At 34.7% G+C, this 2,360-nt stretch overlaps 1 protein-coding gene across 1 annotated transcript; it reads right to left on the bottom strand.

Moving 5' to 3' along the window:
• Nucleotides 1-245: 245 nt before the first annotated feature.
• On the bottom strand, nt 246-1,969 carry LOC105621866. The gene is made up of 4 exons (XM_012203305.1): nt 1,742-1,969; nt 1,333-1,650; nt 901-1,140; nt 246-461 (listed from the first exon to the last, which is right to left on the bottom strand). Exons 1-4 carry the CDS (start codon nt 1,967-1,969, stop codon nt 246-248), a joined length of 1,002 nt encoding a protein of 333 aa, XP_012058695.1.
• Nucleotides 1,970-2,360: the final 391 nt, after the last annotated feature.

Genomic DNA, 2,360 nt, shown 5'->3' with positions numbered 1-2,360 from the left:
TTTATTTTATTTTTATTTTATTATTAATTATTTATTATATATATATATATATATATATATATATATATATATATATGTATATATATATATATATATAAAATAGTTTAAAAATCACTAATTATTCAAGGAAAAATTCGGGCATGTCAAATGCTGCAATTCTTCATTGACTTCGCAAAACGAATATTAAATTGAGGAAGAGACGGAATAATTTTTGAGTAAATTGAAGAATTTATGAATCTAATAATCTATTCATATTCTTCTTCATCGGGTCGGACTTGAACTTGAGGAAACCGTCTGAGAACCTGGTGCTGTTGCTGTTGCGGCCGTCTGTGCTGAAGGGGAATGTTGACTTCTTCGGGGCTGCGGAATACTTGATTTATCGGGAGACGATACTGCGGGAATCCTGTAGGACGGACCGACGTAGGGATACTGTTCAAACTTGGCTGTGGACTCACAAGGACCTGTACAAGACCTAACCGTTAACGTGTCAATACAGTCGATCGAAAGAAGATCATATTATTTATTTCACATTCATCATGAATAAGTAGAAGCAGTGGACGAAATAAAAAGATCTGCCTATATAATATTCAGAACTCAGAAGAAAGTCTTGATTTAGTTTCGTGACGTAAATATCTTTAATTAAAATTTTTGTAATTAATTTTGTAATTAAAATTGTAACTTTATTATTAAACAATTTTTAAAATGTAAAAATTGCAAGTAAAAAGAAAAAAACGCAAATGACAGTTGACAAAAATTTTAAAAATTTTAAATTATAGTAAAAAATCTACTTAAAACTCAGATTTAAAGAGACTCTAAAAGAGACATTGTAGCTTCTATTTTACAGCCTCTAATTATAATTATTGAAGTGTAATCATCATAATTCAAAAATGATAAACACACCTGCGGAGCAGGACGACGCACCGGGGCGGGCGTAGGGGTGATCTGATAATCGCCAACCTCTCTTTCATCCGTATAAATATCAGAGGGGTAATACCTCTCACTGTATCTTAAAGTGACATTGGGTTTGGTCTCGGCTTCTTGGAGATTCAACGGTTTATACAAATACTCATTGACAAAATGATACTGTGAGCTCTTCTGACAGCTGATATCGCCGCTGGGTGGCATACAGATTAGATGTACCTGATAAAGTGACGAAATAAAATATATTTTTATTTCATCAGAATTAAACCCGTCACCGTAAGCGATAATTTTCTTAGTAAATTAGATTTAACAGGAAAACAAACAGCAATCAATCATCATTAATGGAATGTCTCTATTCTTTAGATATTAAAAGAATAAATAAGAAAGGACATTTATAGTTGGTTCACTGACTTGGTGGAAAGTGAAACCTTCAGGACAGATCCACGAGTGCTTAGCGTTGTCTTGGCAGTAGTGGAAGACCTCGCAGTTGAGATCCTCGTCAGCGTAGTAGCCCGTCTGCTTGTTGACACAATCGAATCTGCTTTGAGGTAGAAGAAGGCTAAGACGATCAGGTTCCTCCTTCTCTTCCTCGAGTTCTTCTTTAGTGGGTCCATCAGGGCCGAACTGGGACTGCGGGCCTCGAATAGAAGCACGCGACGAAGAACCAACGCGGATGGCCTGAGTGTAGTCGCGAGTATCTATTGGTGCCGCCGTTGGTTTGCGATACAACTGCGTACAATTTAATATAAAGAATTTAAATTAAAATAAAAATAAAATTTTTCAGCACGCGTAGATAAATGCATATAATTTCTAAACTCACCGGTTGTTGATTAGAATTCCTATAGATTGGCGTCGGCGATGGCGTGGGTGTCACTGCATTATCCTCGTAACTGTTATCACGGAATCCCTGGGCCGAACTTAAGCCGGGCGAGTAAAGTGGTCCTAAGCTACTTGGCTTTCCGGGAAATGAAACAGCTCTGGTTTCTAAGTCATAAGAATTCTGCGCCGCAATGGCGGTACTGAGCAATCCCAGGAACACCCAATACATTCTGCAAAACACGGAAAATGCTCGTAATTCAGTGCCTGGAATAAAATACAACGTTTCATTTATCTAAGTAAACAGAGAAGAAACTATTAATTATTTAAAATATTTGCGAGTTTAATTTTATATTATTTTTTTTTATATGTATTTTATATTTCTATAAAAATATGTTTATCAGAAAATTTTCCCCATTTTTCGAATCATACTGTGTAATATATGATTATAGCAATTTATGACAACTATAACATGTCCAAATTTCCACAATCGAGAATTATTCACGCGTTTTAAATTAAAATAAAAAACGAAAACTAATTAATAGTTCCTAATTATTATTAATATAGAGAATAAAATTATTGATTTCTCGAAACTAGATTGCGTTTCTTTACGTGAGAGTTGG

This window comes from Atta cephalotes (genome assembly GCF_000143395.1).
Source record: "Atta cephalotes unplaced genomic scaffold scaffold00038, whole genome shotgun sequence".
Lineage (NCBI taxonomy): Eukaryota > Metazoa > Arthropoda > Insecta > Hymenoptera > Formicidae > Atta > Atta cephalotes.
The sequence above is the reverse complement of the archived record's forward strand: the minus strand, read 5'-3'. Positions and strand labels throughout refer to the sequence as shown.

Excerpts from the sequence above, each read along its gene's own strand:
- LOC105621866 (XM_012203305.1), bottom strand. The coding sequence starts at position 1,969 with ATGTATTGGGTGTTCCTGGGATTGCTCAGTACCGCCATTGCGGCGCAG. Across the intron at positions 1,651-1,741 it reads GGAATTCTAATCAACAACCG|TTGTATCGCAAACCAACGGC; the intron begins GTGAGTTTAGAA and ends AATTGTACGCAG. Across the intron at positions 462-900 it reads TGCGTCGTCCTGCTCCGCAG|GTCCTTGTGAGTCCACAGCC; the intron begins GTGTGTTTATCA and ends GGTCTTGTACAG.